The following is a 16,488-nucleotide window of genomic DNA, read 5'->3' on the forward strand; positions in this document are numbered from 1 at the left end:
TCGAGCGTTTAACTCGAGCTCGAATTGGTTCAATTATGGCTCGATTACGGTTCTTGATTTGAGGGAATGCTTTACGCGATTTTATTTTGGTGTTAATTGAGGTTATTTGGTTAAGTGTTAATTGTGATTTTTTTAAACCTTTTAGTTTTTTACATGTCAAATTAAAACCAAAAACTTGTATTATGCGCAAAAAAAACCCTAAACGAGCCAGATTGGCTCCGAGCCGAGTCACGGTAGACTCGAACTCGGCTCGTACCTTACTCGAGTCGAGTTCGAGTATTCAACAAGCCGAGCCGAACCATTTGCGATTGACTCGGCTCGACTGACGGCCCTACTTGGAAGGATTCGAACTCAAAACTCATGAAATCTCCTTTTATTCTTTTACCATAGATTTTTGATAGTTGTTGGCAACAAATTTACTTACAAAATTTAACAACCCATCATTTAATATGGACTATTTCTATAACATCTTTGAAATATTTATGTTCTATATTTCATTAAAAAAATATATATAAGGATAGGATGAGCTGTGTTTTTAAATTGAGGAAATGTTAGTTTTGCAGTAGGCCTAGCAATAGCATAAGCCTTAAAATTCAACTTCATCTGGCAAACCTAACAACTAAGTCGTTCTCTGGGGAAAGCAAGAAAACTAGATTTACTGTAACATCTCTTAAGTATAACTACATTAATTACAGTTAATCAAACAATTTTATAAGCATAAGATTAAGACTAAATACCTTCATTTTCTGACTGTTTTAGCAGTAGTCTGTTGCTGCGAAGGACCATCAAACAGACAACTGGAAGTCTGCAATAGCACATAAAATCAAGGATGGTTGTCTTGATTTTATTGCTATTGGACCCAACATACCATAATTATAACAATAAATTGCAGTATTATTCATCTGAGTTGTCCGTATAACCCGTTTGCATACTGACACATTGCCAAGACTAACACAGATTATAATATCTGTTCATATATTGTTTGAATTCCTTAGGTTACTAAGATCTGTCCTCTACGCAGTTTTTATTATTTTCATGTTCATTAATATTATATTGGCAAAGTCCAACCAAACTAGGTTTTGTTTGTTACATTTTTGGGAATACTATTAGAGGTGTGTTTGTTCAAGAATGTTAGATTACTGGAATGTTGGATTACTGGAAAATAGATTACTTTAAAGATTACTGGGAATCTTTAAGAAAATTTGTTTGGTTAGTTGGTGGTGTATGTTATTAATATGGTTGGTTTGGGAATAAATTGGTGGGTATGTTATTTAAATTACTAAATTGTCCCCTTTACAAAATTAATATATATATTATTTTTATTATTAATTTTTGAATAATTTCTTTAACCCCAATATTTCAGATTTAGTTAAAAACACCCTGCTTATATAAAACTTTAATTTATTACGAAATCACCCCTGGTGGTTGGTCCGTGGTGGTTGGCCCGCTGTCGGCGGTGGTGGCTGGGTGCTGTGGTGGTGGTGGCTTGGTGGCAGTGGTGGTCTGTAAATTATTTTAAATATAAGGCATTATGGTCCAAATTTTAATTAATAGGTAAAATTGAAATAGGATATTAATGTAAATTTTGTTTTAAAGTAAGGTAATAGGTTTAGTCTAAAACTTTTATTAATAAGGATAAAATTGTAACAAAAAAAGATAACCCTGGTAATCTCAGAAACCTAAGAAAATGGAGGTAATCAGATTACCTCTTATATTACCAATAGTAACCACTATTGGTATTTGATATTACTGGTATCTTAAATTACTTGACACCAAACATGGTAATCAAGTAATATAAGCTGACATTACCCCAGTAATCCCCACTTACCCCGAACCAAACGCCCCCTTATGGTAGTCTCAATAAAGTTAACAGTAGAATGACTTATTCTCAAAATTTATTCTATATTATTTAATTTCTTTTAAACCCCCTAATTTGTTAATATAACTAATATCTCTAATTTTTTTAAAATTACAAAAACACCCCAGCACCTACATTACCAGATTCCGGCCACCACTGCCTAATTAGTATATGGCGCACTACCAGCTAATTATCCAGTAATACATCGATAGCCTTTTCTGGTGGATCTGGCCAAAAGGCCAAATCTACGGCTAGATCTTGGCCGTATTTGGTGGTCAACGACGGTCGTACCTTTGGCCATCATTGACGACCAAATGCGCCAGATCTGGCCTTTTCCGGCTAGTCCATCGTGTCTGGTCGAAAAAGGCCATATTGAGCACGAACGGCAAGATCCAACCGGTCATGCATCGATACGGCGACTCCAACACCCTCTGGCGATGTGGCCGACTGTCCGTATTTAATGGTGCTTGGGGGTATTTTTGTTAACTTTTAATATTTTATTATAGCGTGTTTAGTATAAACAAATATAGGTATTTTTGTTAATTTTTAAATCTTACATTATAATACCCGTCTAATTTAATTTTTTTCAAAATATTATTCTAAAAAATATCAGAATAATCAACCAAACGGACCTATATTGAATATGTGATTGGAAATAAATGGTGTGCAATTAGCCTGTAGGCTTTGGAAAAGTCACAGAAACTGGGTCCAGTTCTCAAAAACGGTGAGGCCCAACTTGATCATTGAGCCCTTTAGAGTGGGCCTAGTTTTTCTTTATAAAAAATTCTAAATAATTGTGCAGATTCTGATTTCGTGTAATATATTGCAAAGTGAGATAGGCTTAGTCTCCCCCCTTAAATAAATTTTTACTTCAATATCTTTGACTCTTTGTGTTGTTTCAATTCATTAATTTGAGCCACCCCATATCTGGATCAATCACGCCAACTTTAATTAACTTGGCCCATATTGATAGGCCGTTTTGCTCCGTTTGGTCCATTTGACAATTGGACTGCTCTAATACAGTAACATTTGTGTATTACAGGCTGAGTGAGATAGATAAGAAATCTGCTGGGCGTTGTCCACAAGAAGGACCTTACATTAATTTTTTTTTTTCAAAATTCTAGGGGTGTAAAAAACCAGTTAACCGAACCGGTTTCCCTTAAAATTGAACCAAATTGGTTTTCGATTTTTTAAAAAATTAAACCAAAATTGGTTCGATTTTCTTTGTAAACCGGTTTTTAACCGGACTGAAAATTCAGTTCGGTTAACCGGTATTAACAAATAGGCTTGATCAAATAGGCCCAATTTAATCAAACCCTCTACTTTGACCCTTTTTTTTTAAGACAGATTTATTCAAAAGGGCCTGGACCATTTTAGCCCAATTACATCCATCCCTCCACCTTGGCCCATTTTTTAATTTTAATTAAAGTCATATGGTTTATTCAGTTTTGTTGTCAAGTGATTGGAAAGTGGAAAGAAAGCGGCAGCAGCTGGGAGCGTCGCAGGACGTAGTGAAATGAGATGAAAATTTTCAATTAAGCCTAAAATTCATTTTACTCAACAATATCATCAAAATCTTTCGAAAACGAAGGCATAAACAACCAAAAGTGAACACTGATTCACATGTCAATCACAATAGCTTAACCAAGCGACTTCACCAGCTCAATAACATAACAAATCCAGATTAAACTAACACAACTTTTCAATAGTTTCTTCAAACAAACAGTTCCACATAACCATATATAAATCCTCCTCACTTTCACCATGCCACGGGGCTTTCACAAACTTAACCACTACACAAGATTCTTGAGAACCAAACAGAAACACAAAACACGCACCTCCAATTAATGAATTGAGATGGGCAACGGTGATTGATTGATTGGAAAGACCGGCGATGGCAACGGCAACTAGCAGTGAGCTGAAGTGTGGAATTGGTCAACAGTGCAAAATACGGTTTGTGGAAAATGTGCAAAATACCTTTTAGTTTTTACCTTTAGATCTACTGAAGTATTGAGTACTATGAAATTTTTTAAAAATTGAAAAACATAATATTATTTTTTTATTCATTAAACCATTTACAAATTTGGTTTCGGTTTACAAAATATGGCAAACCGAAACCGGAAGAAAACATATTTTTCAGATAGGTTTCGGTCCCCTTTTTTGGTTCGATCCGGTTTTCAGTTTTTTTTTTTCCACTCCTACAAAATTCCACTTTGGGGTTTGGGTTATAGCTGTGGCACCTCCCTTGCTTTAGACACTAATTAAGCAACTTGCTATAATATTTTCTATGTTTTTAATTGGAAAGAAAAAAGGGTTTCTCTTATATATATATATACCTTTTTTTTTTTTATAAATCTTGAAATGGATTTAAAAATCATGAGAAATGTTCAATTTAGGTTTTTGTTTGGTGTTTGAAGATGAAGGTAGGTTGTTGAAGGGTGAAGATTATGTTGATGGCCTCTAGGACAGGGATTGAAGACAAAGAAAGGTATAATAAAATGTAAGATATGATAGATTTAGGTCTTCTAGTTACATAAATTATTTTTTGTCCGTTAAAGTGTCGTTTTTATTTTGCATTTTCAAAGTTTGATATATCTGTTTCTCATGTCGAGATAAATTTATTATTCTATGAAAACATCACGTCACCTATACCATTAACTAATACACATTTATCACATAAATTATCAAGTTAAAACTATCAATCACATATTCACTGTAGAGATAAATGAAGGAAAAAACAAATTCATAAATAATAGTATTGAGTGTATTGGCCCCAATAATAGGAGCATTTGGATAAAAAAAAATATTTCATCAATAACACTACAATTACCCCGAAAGGGACCATATTTTACGGAATTGATTCTTTAAAATCTCATTTTTCATAAAAAGAAAAAAGTAAATATTTTATATTTCAATCCTAAGAGATCGGTCTGACAGTCAAGAATGTTTGCTCCATTTTTTGAGTTCAAATCTTAAGGCCACCTATCACAATAACATTATAGTTTACCTAGTCTTTTGGACTTGTAAAGTATTCAATGAACCTTGCAGATTAGTTGAAGTGCGTGTAAACTGGTCCGATCACTTCGGTCACAAAAAACAAAAAAAGTAAATATTTTCATAGAGTAAGAAACTTGCAACACCGATTTGAAGAGTCAATTAAATTGGTATCCCTTTCTTGTTGTAATGTCTTTGTCTAAACCAACTTATATAGTTAAGAGGTGTGGAGTATAGAAAGGGCTTAGCATGAATATTCGTATAATTTAAAAAGCAATAAAGAGATCCCACAATCCATGATGTTGAATTTTTGCCCAATTACTTATTTTGAAAGTGATCCAAGGCTGCAAAATTTGGTAGCGTTTAATTAATTAGAGCTTCTTTCGGTTCAATTAAAGTCCATCTTTTTCAAGTGCCATAACTCATAAAAGCTGTAATTCTAGTTATGATTATATTCCCTTTCAATTACTAAAGCATTCTATCAATATACAGGAAAGGTTTGGTATGGGGTTTATAAATCGGCAACCACAAATACATTTCATTTGATTTCAATCACTGTAATCAGAGTGTCCAATTGATTTTTTAAGGCATTGATGATCGTCAGCAAGATGTTAATGTTGATGTTGCCAGGACTAACAGCTAAAGATAATAATGTTAGCATTGTAATCGGAATGGGCAATTTCAATTGCTCATAATTAAGGGAAACCGTCATAGTTGTGGACCAGGTCCAGTACCCAAGCTGAAATTGTCTCATTTCTTAAATTCACGCATTAACGTTATTGCCCCAAAGTAATGATGTATCGTAGAGCCGAGTTCCGACCACTCTATACTGATAAGTCACACCCGAGCTTCGCATTCCTAGTAAACTATTTCATGTTCCCAGTCTTATTAGATTCCCTTTAACCATGTTAATTTGGGCGTCAGAGTATTTATGGTTGACACCACACTGATGTCTTCCGAGTCTTGGTGTTCATTTTTTTTGTTCCTGTAAGTTTACAAGATTGCCAATGATCTCGTTCTCACAAAATCATTCTCGTTCGACTCAACCGTAAGTTTTACCATCTGTAATGGACAATTTCAATAGCTCATAATTAAGGGAAACCCTCATAGTTGTGGACCAGAACTCGAGCTGAAATTGTCTAATTTCTTTCATTCATGCATAAACATTATTGCCCCCAAGTAATGAATAGTGATCGATCGATCACCATCCATTGCAATTAGATTGAACAAAGATTCCCAACAAAATATTATCTATACATCTCCCTCGACACTACACATTGACCCCATAATCTAAACATATTGAAACAAGCAAAACTTCAAATCTGCTTGTCGAAAAGGTTGTACTATTTGTTGCCTTCTGAACCAGCAACTTAACTTCAATGGAGAATTGTCCAGTTTCTGCTCAACCACTGGCCTTTAATTTACATAGTTCTCATGATAGTACGTACGTAACCTAAATGCCTACAGACTCTCTTAATTGATTCAATTATTGGCCTCTTCTTCAACCTAATTTTCTTTTATCATCGGACACTTTGTTTAATAGGTTTAAAGAATTCTCCACAGTTGCATTTAAGTTGTAAACATAGGATTGTAGGATCTACTGTTATAAAATGTGATTCATTTGGGTCCTTTTCATTCTTGGAGACATTTCTTTCCTAGTGAAATCAGAGTTGTTGTACCAGAAGTTCAGTAAATTACTCCTAATCAATGGTGTAGGAAGTAATCGCGTGTCAATAAGTTCAACTAACTAAATTAAAAATACATTAAATGGGATAATCATCAAAATTAATTAACAGGGTTTAATTAGCAGGAATTAATGGGTTTGGTTTGATAATTTGGGTGTCTTAAAGAAGTGAAAGAATCTAGCCGATTAATTAGGTGAGACCAAGGGCAACGTTTGGTTCTGCTCTCAAGCAACAACTCTATCTCTATGCTGTGCCATTACTGATCAGAATGTGACTGGTTTACCTGATGCCAAGATTGGAAGCAAACCAATTACTGTCGATAAAGTGACAATATTGAAAATCAGAGTCCCATGTAGAGGGTCGGTTTCTAATTAATTGCAAGACCATATCATATTTTTATATACAATAGCAAGAACATGATTAATAGAATTCGTGATATGGTTGTATAATTTGGATTAATTAAGTTAATTAAACAAGCTTTGGATATAATTTCTGCTTGTTTCGGGAATTATGTATTAGCCTAACTGAAAATACGACTTTAGAGTAATTACGGACATTGCTTAATTTATAAGGTTAAGACTTTTAGAGATTTTATTTCACCTACAAAATATTATTTCTTATCCTCAATTCCTTCTTGACTTTGACTGACCCTATTCTTCCCGCAGGTTAATTAATTTATGTTTTTCAAAAGAACGTATATAGTTTATAAATACACTGCAAGTTTCTTAATTGCATGCAAAAGTAGCAGAGATTACTGAGAATTATCTGATTAATCATGTTTCATAAACGAAGCGATGATACCGTTTTGAAGCATACAAATGAGAGAACTAATTAAAGACTGCATGGAAATGCAAATGCAATAAAAAAACAAACAAAAGTTGGCTGTACCAACGAGATTACAGACACAGATATTAATGCCTGTACGTTTATCCTTTTGAAAAACTATATATACTTGAACAGAACGTGTCCATTTTACAAGTCGTTGGCAAGTATTTTTATTTATTATTGCAAGTATGGGGAGGCAAAAAGTTCCTAATCTCAACAACAATTTATAATCCACACAGCTGCAAAATTATCAACAAATTAATTAATCCCTTTACTTTTATTGCTTTCAAGTTAACTCTTTCTTGAGAGGCAAGAGACACAATTTCGGTTGCTGTCAATATCTACCCGTTAGAAAACTTTTATCAAGTGGTGAAACAAACTGAATTTGATCTTATTTTTTTAAGTTTAAATTTGTGTCAAGTCAAGAATTGGGAGCTTGAAATAATTAAATAGCACAATTGGTTGGCTTGCATTGATTAAGTCAAGCAAGTCTTCACTTGGCTGTTGGCTCGGATAAAGCCTTGAGCTCCTTCCATTCTCAGCTTGCCGAAGCCATAAATAGACACTCATCCACCTTGTTTTTCTTTTAACGTATTACTTAGAATGTCTCTAAATTTAAATCCTAACTAAACAACACTAATTAGCATCATCTTAAAGAGCTCTTGCTCTTTTTTAACCTAATTATATCGATACAAGAACAGTGTTTTCAGTGTCGTTGGAAGCCCTTTTTAGCGGATAATGTTTCTTATAAAACTGCTTTGTTAACTTGTACTTGAAGGTAGCAGTAAATATGCATACTTGAAGCTAGCAGTAAATATGCATTAAATGAAGATGTCACTTGTCAGTTTTTGAATATACCCATTTTTTTAAAATTAAGTCTGAATCCTGGTGATTAAATTTCTTAATCTGGTAACTGATTAAGTTAATTAATCTTCTTGTGATACGTGGTGTGATGGCACGATTGAGTGATGATCGATCAGAGATAGCACTTGGGGCTCGCTGGCATCTTAAATTATACATATATATATACAAAGAGAATGAACCTGCTATCGAATAGTATTTGTTCGGCCAAAAAAACTCAAACATATTTGCTGCAGAATTCAATTGCCTTTCAACTGTTTCTGCTTGTCCACCCAATAAACAGATGGGGTCTTTTATTGAATGATAATAACATGGGTTGTTGGAGGGCCAAAATGTTTTCTCATTACTCATCTCCACCCATTCCTCCGTTCACTATTTTATTATTTTCTGTTTTTCCTTTCTGACAATATGAATATTCCCATTTTAGAAACGAATGTCAAGCTGCCACCGAAGGGATTGGCTTGGAGGTTAAGGAGGTTAGCTTCATTTTTAAGTTCTTGAGTTTAAACATTAAAGTCACCTAGCATAATAATATTATAGTTTACCCAGTCTTTTGAACTTGTAAAGTGTTTAATAGTTTGTAAAGATCAGTTAAGATATACGTATGCCGACCCAGACTCGTCGGTTACAAAAATTTCTCAAGCATAATTGGGATACTTGTGCAACTAATTATGTCTTGTGGTATGATTTGTCAAAATTTTGGAAACAACTACTCTTTTGCCAATATATAGGCTGTTATGTATTTAATTTAAATTTATCAAATTAATGATACAGCTAGCAGTCAATAATTGGTATTTAAATTTTGATTAAGTTGATTGTGCATTTTAATTTAGAAAAGGAAATCGTAACATAATAAACAAGACAGGAGATAGAATTAATTTTGATATGTTAAAGGTGAAGCTAGTAAAGATAATGGTGAATGTGAAGAGTAATTAATTTATGGAAAAAAAACACCCATAGAATAAGGAGGAGGTTAAGTGAGCGATGGAGCTGAGGATTTATTAATATCTAGCCGGCGGGGCCGGCGTCCATAAACTGAAAAGTAGGCTAATTGAATGAAATCTAGGTGTGGGTATCGACTTCCAACCACTTGGACCCTCTTCGCAACTGCCCTAATTTATACGTCAAAAAACAAAAAAAAAACAAAAAACAAAAGTCTTTACTACAGTTAACCTTCCATGGTTTATAAAGTCTGAGTCTGCATCTATTTTTCTCAAACCACATAATATTTTCATTTTAACACCAACACAACACACATCTTATTCGTTCCCATCTCAATTTTCGGTCCTTTTAAATTCCCCCACTTCGCTCTCTTTCTCTTCATTCATAAATTACCTCACTGGCCACATTACACATAAACTTCTCTACAACTCCAGCATGGTCATGGGGGCTTATCGCCATTTTGAACCAATCTCAAAATGTAGCACCGATGGGCGGTCGAATCAAACTGTGGCTGCAGATCTAGATGGCACGCTTCTCGTGTCGCGAAGTGCTTTTCCTTATTTCTTGCTTGTTGCTCTTGAAGCTGGAAGCATTTTACGAGCGTTACTACTTCTAGCGTCGGTTCCATTTGTTTATTTTACCTACTTATTCGTATCTGAATCTGTGGCGATCAATACGTTTATTTTCATATCCTTTGCCGGGTTGAAAATTAGAGACATTGAGCTTGTTTCAAGGTCTGTTCTTCCCAAGTTTTATGCTGAAGATGTTCATCCTCAAACTTGGAAAGTGTTCAACTCCTTCGGCAAGCGTTATATAATTACTGCCAATCCGAGGATTATGGTGGAGCCATTTGCGAGGACCTTTCTGGGAGCGGATAAAGTTATAGGGACTGAATTAGAAGTTTCAAAATCTGGTAGGGCAACTGGGTTCGCCAAGAGTCCTGGAGTTCTTGTTGGAGAACACAAAAGAGAAGCAGTCTTAAAGGAATTTGGCACCAGTTTGCCAGATTTAGGCCTGGGAGACAGAGAAACTGACCATGATTTCATGTCATTATGCAAGGTTAATTAAATCTCCAACTCTTTTGCAACTTTTTTTCTTCTTTAAATTTTATCTTTCAGGATGTGATTATTAATATCTTGAACTCTGTGATCTGTTTCTTAGCTCCATTTAGCACCAGTATTACTAATTTGAACTGGCATTTTAACTTTATATTTATTTGCAATAAACATAGCTCTCTCTTTCCTCGAGAAACTTTTGTTATCCATTAATTATAAGATTACTGCAGTCTTTTACACTGTTGTTTTCGCGTTTTTGAATTCTCGTAACGGCTTCTATTTTGTGCCAGCTTTGCTTGACCTTTCCAGTTTCCCTTTATATTTTATACATAAATTGTGGCAAATATCAATTTATGGATCGTAAAAGACATTTATTTCTTCCTGACTGGACCATCAACCACCATGACCCACCATACGTTCTTCATTTCCAACCCACTCTTTCTTATTAACTGAACCTGCATAATTTTGTACTCATGTAACAAATATGAATATTTCACCTCTTCTCATCATTGATCCAATCAATTGAACGCATTCCTTGTGACTTCCCCTATTGAAGCTATTTTCTTTCTTGTAAAATTGAGTTTCTTATTTTGTGGTAATTAATTAACTGCAGGAGGGTTTCATGGTGCCGAGGACAAAATGTGAGCCGCTACCGAGAAACAAGCTGCTCAGTCCTGTGATATTTCACGAGGGTCGATTGGTACAAAGACCTACTCCTCTAATTGCTCTATTGACCTTCCTGTGGATGCCGATTGGCATTATATTATCCATTCTCAGAGTCTATCTCAACATCCCTTTGCCTGAACGTATTGCATATNTGTAAAGATCAGTTAAGATATACGTATGCCGACCCAGACTCGTCGGTTACAAAAATTTCTCAAGCATAATTGGGATACTTGTGCAACTAATTATGTCTTGTGGTATGATTTGTCAAAATTTTGGAAACAACTACTCTTTTGCCAATATATAGGCTGTTATGTATTTAATTTAAATTTATCAAATTAATGATACAGCTAGCAGTCAATAATTGGTATTTAAATTTTGATTAAGTTGATTGTGCATTTTAATTTAGAAAAGGAAATCGTAACATAATAAACAAGACAGGAGATAGAATTAATTTTGATATGTTAAAGGTGAAGCTAGTAAAGATAATGGTGAATGTGAAGAGTAATTAATTTATGGAAAAAAAACACCCATAGAATAAGGAGGAGGTTAAGTGAGCGATGGAGCTGAGGATTTATTAATATCTAGCCGGCGGGGCCGGCGTCCATAAACTGAAAAGTAGGCTAATTGAATGAAATCTAGGTGTGGGTATCGACTTCCAACCACTTGGACCCTCTTCGCAACTGCCCTAATTTATACGTCAAAAAACAAAAAAAAAACAAAAAACAAAAGTCTTTACTACAGTTAACCTTCCATGGTTTATAAAGTCTGAGTCTGCATCTATTTTTCTCAAACCACATAATATTTTCATTTTAACACCAACACAACACACATCTTATTCGTTCCCATCTCAATTTTCGGTCCTTTTAAATTCCCCCACTTCGCTCTCTTTCTCTTCATTCATAAATTACCTCACTGGCCACATTACACATAAACTTCTCTACAACTCCAGCATGGTCATGGGGGCTTATCGCCATTTTGAACCAATCTCAAAATGTAGCACCGATGGGCGGTCGAATCAAACTGTGGCTGCAGATCTAGATGGCACGCTTCTCGTGTCGCGAAGTGCTTTTCCTTATTTCTTGCTTGTTGCTCTTGAAGCTGGAAGCATTTTACGAGCGTTACTACTTCTAGCGTCGGTTCCATTTGTTTATTTTACCTACTTATTCGTATCTGAATCTGTGGCGATCAATACGTTTATTTTCATATCCTTTGCCGGGTTGAAAATTAGAGACATTGAGCTTGTTTCAAGGTCTGTTCTTCCCAAGTTTTATGCTGAAGATGTTCATCCTCAAACTTGGAAAGTGTTCAACTCCTTCGGCAAGCGTTATATAATTACTGCCAATCCGAGGATTATGGTGGAGCCATTTGCGAGGATCTTTCTGGGAGCGGATAAAGTTATAGGGACTGAATTAGAAGTTTCAAAATCCGGTAGAGCAACTGGGTTCGCCAAGAGTCCTGGAGTTCTTGTTGGAGAACACAAAAGAGAAGCAGTCTTAAAGGAATTTGGCACCAGTTTGCCAGATTTAGGCCTGGGAGACAGAGAAACTGACCATGATTTCATGTCATTATGCAAGGTTAATTAAATCTCCAACTCTTTTGCAACTTTTTTTCTTCTTTAAATTTTATCTTTCAGGATGTGATTATTAATATCTTGAACTCTGTGATCTGTTTCTTAGCTCCATTTAGCACCAGTATTACTAATTTGAACTGGCATTTTAACTTTATATTTATTTGCAATAAACATAGCTCTCTCTTTCCTCGAGAAACTTTTGTTATCCATTAATTATAAGATTACTGCAGTCTTTTACACTGTTGTTTTCGCGTTTTTGAATTCTCGTAACGGCTTCTATTTTGTGCCAGCTTTGCTTGACCTTTCCAGTTTCCCTTTATATTTTATACATAAATTGTGGCAAATATCAATTTATGGATCGTAAAAGACATTTATTTCTTCCTGACTGGACCATCAACCACCATGACCCACCATACGTTCTTCATTTCCAACCCACTCTTTCTTATTAACTGAACCTGCATAATTTTGTACTCATGTAACAAATATGAATATTTCACCTCTTCTCATCATTGATCCAATCAATTGAACGCATTCCTTGTGACTTCCCCTATTGAAGCTATTTTCTTTCTTGTAAAATTGAGTTTCTTATTTTGTGGTAATTAATTAACTGCAGGAGGGTTTCATGGTGCCGAGGACAAAATGTGAGCCGCTACCGAGAAACAAGCTGCTCAGTCCTGTGATATTTCACGAGGGTCGATTGGTACAAAGACCTACTCCTCTAATTGCTCTATTGACCTTCCTGTGGATGCCGATTGGCATTATATTATCCATTCTCAGAGTCTATCTCAACATCCCTTTGCCTGAACGTATTGCATATTACAATTACAAACTCTTGGGAATCAAAGTTGTTGTTAAAGGAACTCCTCCACCGGCTCCCAAGAAAGGCCAAAGTGGGGTTCTCTTTATTTGCAACCATCGCACAGTTTTAGACCCCGTGGTCACTGCCGTTGCGTTGGGAAGGAAAATCAGTTGTGTCACGTATAGTATAAGTAAATTCACTGAGATCATTTCACCAATTAAAGCGGTTGCATTGTCAAGAGAAAGAGAGAAAGATGCCGCTCATATCAAGAGTTTGCTCGAAGAAGGCGATTTGGTAATTTGTCCCGAGGGAACTACTTGTAGAGAACCATTTCTGTTGAGGTTTAGTGCTCTTTTCGCTGAGTTGACTGACAGAATTGTGCCGGTTGCAATTAACACAAAACAAAGTGTGTTTCACGGAACAACAGTTCGTGGGCATAAATTGTTGGATCCTTATTTTGTGTTCATGAATCCAATGCCGACTTATGAGATCACCTTCTTGAAGCAGCTGCCTCAGGAGCTTACTTGCAAAGGTGGGAAATCAGCCATTGAAGTTGCTAATTACATTCAAAGGGTTCTTGCAGGGACATTAGGGTTCGAGTGCACCAATTTGACAAGGAAGGACAAGTACGCCATGCTCGCAGGTACAGATGGCCGAGTTCCATCAAAGAAGGAGAAGGAGAAGGAAGCAGGAACCAACTAAAAAAGCAAAATTTATTATTAATTTTCTACTGGTTTTTACATGTTTCAAACTTTATCAAAACAATAAAAATTATTGATTACGATAATGATCATTAAATAATCGTTATGTATATTAATTACTAGTTTGTCGTATACAAATATCGTTTTAGACAGAAGCCATTATCAAAGTACAAATCTTTTGGCTTCTAATTAAGAGTGATTTTTTAAGATGATTAGAGTAACAGAGATTGTGGGTCTGAAGAAGTGACCTGTGGCCTGTGGGAGAATTCGCACATGCTGGTGATACTAATATACCATTAATTTCATTGCTGTATACACCGACAAGTTTAGTATTTCCTATATAAAGCTTACTATATATTGATTTTATTTGATATCCAATTTATTATAACAATTCTAATATCAATTAATTTATTATAAAATTAAGACGAAAGGCATTGAAAGAGACAAGTAATAAATGATATTGATGATCAAACTGTGCAGCCATAATGGTAATTTAGATCTACTATAGCATTTTTTGATGAAAGAAAATACAACTCACCAAATGTCCCAGCCAAAGGGGTCATTAGACTTAGCCTGTTATGAAATTAATCAAATTATCGTGCTATATTTCAGAGTTATCCACTTTTCTACCTATCTCACTAATAGTCTATTGATCTTAACTGATGTTGGTATTATTGTAACTTTACATCATCACTATTCTTTTATCTGGTATCATTAATCAAAATCCTTCAAACATTACTGTTGTTGACCCCGTTAATCATCGATAATCGAGCGATTAAGGTTTTTATAATTGTCAAATTCTGACTAATCACGACCGCTTAAATCTAATCTTTCATTACCAAAAGACTCATTGGCTTTTTCTCTTCAAAAACAATAATAATATAGACCGACTTTGCTCTTCATTCACTACTAAATCAGAAAGTGTATTTTTTTGGATGAAAAAAATAATATTTTAAAAATTTATGTATGATAAAGTACCATTAAACCATTATTTAAGTGAGACCTATAATTAAGTATGCATCTTTCTTGTCTAAAAGGGTCTTAATTAACGATTTGCAATTTAATTAATGTATCATAAATGAGTAGTATTATTGATACCAATTCGCTTATGAACAGGCTTTGGTTAATCCAGCTGGATAGTTGATATCAATTAATTAGGGCATTGAATTTCCCTCAAATCCACGTGCAACACCACTGGTTCACAGGCACCATCCAGTTAATTTCAACGCTTCAATGCAGCCATGCTTGAGTTTGTCTCCAACGCCGAGCTATTTAATATATGCCACCTCACCTACCTTTAATATTATTATCATGCACAGATCCAATTTATGAACTTCCTCCCCCACGGCCCCAATGTCCTTCAAATTATATTTGCAATCAAATTTCCATCATCTTTAAATAGAACTAGATAACAACTTATTCCCGAAAGAGAGGCACAAACCGACAAATTTAAACAGTTTTATTAACTCGTTAAAATACAAGCAAACAATAAATGATTTGGGTTGGCAACAATTTCTCGAAGTACTTTTAACAATTTTTTTAGGATTTTAGAAATGTCAGTAAGATAAGAGTCCTAGTATCTACCCCTATCAATGCTTAAAGGTAGGAGTATAAATAAACTGAATTGAGTCAAGTATCACCCTAAACGAGTCTGACTCGGTTAAGCATTAGATAAGTTCAAGTCGAGTCACGAGTCGATTGAGTCAAGAAAATTCGGCTCGTGACTCGACTCGAGCGTTTAACTCGAGCTCGAATTGGTTCAATTATGGCTCGATTACGGTTCTTGATTTGAGGGAGAATGCATTTACGCGATTTTATTTTGGGTTAATTGAGGTTATTTGGTTAAGTGTTAATTTGTGATTTTTTTAAACCTTTTAGTTTTTTACATGTCAAATTAACAAACCAAAAACTTGTATTATGCGCAAAAAAACCCTAAACGAGCCATGATTGGCTCTCGAGCCGAGTCACGGTAGACTCGAACTCGGCTCAGTACCTTACTCGAGTCGAGTTCGAGTATTCAACAAGCCGAGCCGAACCAATTTGCGATTGACTCGGCTCGACTGACGGCCCTACTTGGAAGGATTCGAACTCAAAAACTCATGAAATCTCCTTTTATTCTTTTACCATTAGATTTATTGATAGTTGTTGGCAACAAATTTACTTACAAAATTTAACAACCCATCATTTAATATGGACTATTTCTATAACATCTTTGAAATATTTATGTTCTATATTTCATTAAAAAAATATATATAAAGGATAAGGATGAGCTGTGTGTTTTAAATTGAGGAAATGTTAGTTATTGCAGTAGGCCTAGCAATAGCATAAGACCTTAAAATTCAACTCATCTGGCAAACCTAACAACTAAGTCGTTCTCTGGGGAAAGCAAGAAAACTAGATTTACTGTAACACTCTTAAGTATAACTACATTAATATACCGTTATCAAACAATTTTTATAGCATAAGATTAAGACTAATACCTCATTTTCTGACTGTTTTAGCAGTAGTCTGTTGCTGCGAAGGACCATCAAA

At 34.9% G+C, this 16,488-nt stretch overlaps 2 protein-coding genes across 2 annotated transcripts; both read left to right on the forward strand.

Moving 5' to 3' along the window:
* The first annotated feature begins 9,453 nt into the window (after positions 1-9,453).
* LOC116133754 (glycerol-3-phosphate 2-O-acyltransferase 6-like) lies at positions 9,454-11,043 on the forward strand. Its single transcript, XM_031419441.1, has 2 exons — positions 9,454-10,224; positions 10,834-11,043. The coding sequence occupies exons 1-2, from the start codon at positions 9,601-9,603 to the stop codon at positions 11,041-11,043; spliced, it is 834 nt and encodes a 277-aa protein (XP_031275301.1). The 5' UTR covers positions 9,454-9,600.
* Positions 11,044-11,689: 646 nt separating this feature from the next.
* Positions 11,690-14,056, forward strand: LOC116133767 (glycerol-3-phosphate 2-O-acyltransferase 6-like). The gene is made up of 2 exons (XM_031419457.1): positions 11,690-12,460; positions 13,070-14,056. The coding sequence occupies exons 1-2, from the start codon at positions 11,837-11,839 to the stop codon at positions 13,955-13,957; spliced, it is 1,512 nt and encodes a 503-aa protein (XP_031275317.1). The 5' UTR covers positions 11,690-11,836; the 3' UTR covers positions 13,958-14,056.
* Positions 14,057-16,488: the final 2,432 nt, after the last annotated feature.

The sequence above is a fragment of the Pistacia vera genome, unplaced genomic scaffold, assembly GCF_008641045.1.
Source record: "Pistacia vera cultivar Batoury unplaced genomic scaffold, PisVer_v2 Contig274, whole genome shotgun sequence".
Classification (NCBI taxonomy): Eukaryota; Viridiplantae; Streptophyta; class Magnoliopsida; order Sapindales; family Anacardiaceae; genus Pistacia; species Pistacia vera.